This window comes from Penaeus monodon, chromosome 33 (genome assembly GCF_015228065.2).
Source record: "Penaeus monodon isolate SGIC_2016 chromosome 33, NSTDA_Pmon_1, whole genome shotgun sequence".
Classification (NCBI taxonomy): Eukaryota; Metazoa; Arthropoda; class Malacostraca; order Decapoda; family Penaeidae; genus Penaeus; species Penaeus monodon.
Window position 1 is genome coordinate 11,843,356 of NC_051418.1, and position 240 is coordinate 11,843,595.

At 37.9% G+C, this 240-nt stretch overlaps 1 protein-coding gene across 1 annotated transcript in view; it reads right to left on the reverse strand.

Moving 5' to 3' along the window:
- Positions 1–240, reverse strand: part of LOC119594247 — a gene marked incomplete in the record, with an annotated part of 93,703 nt that overhangs the window by 6,140 nt on the left and 87,323 nt on the right. Inside the window, 1 exon segment of the mRNA XM_037943316.1 lies at positions 169–237. Within this exon segment, the coding sequence (XP_037799244.1) occupies positions 169–237 (69 nt within the window).

Below are 240 nucleotides of genomic sequence, written 5' to 3' on the forward strand. Positions count from 1 at the left end.
GACAATATCAATCAATACCACAACTATTCCTTTGCTAACAAGGTTTTCTGTATACTGATTCAAATGACCTTCACTCTTTCATATCCCCTTTTCCTTTTCTTTCACCAAAGAAATATAGAACCAGATATAAAATAAGTTCCCTCCTGAAACAACTTTGCCAAGACGTACCTTTGCTCATGGAGGAGGAAGTCTTATAGGAGGAGCTGGATGAGGAATAGGAACTCTTTTGGACATTGACTG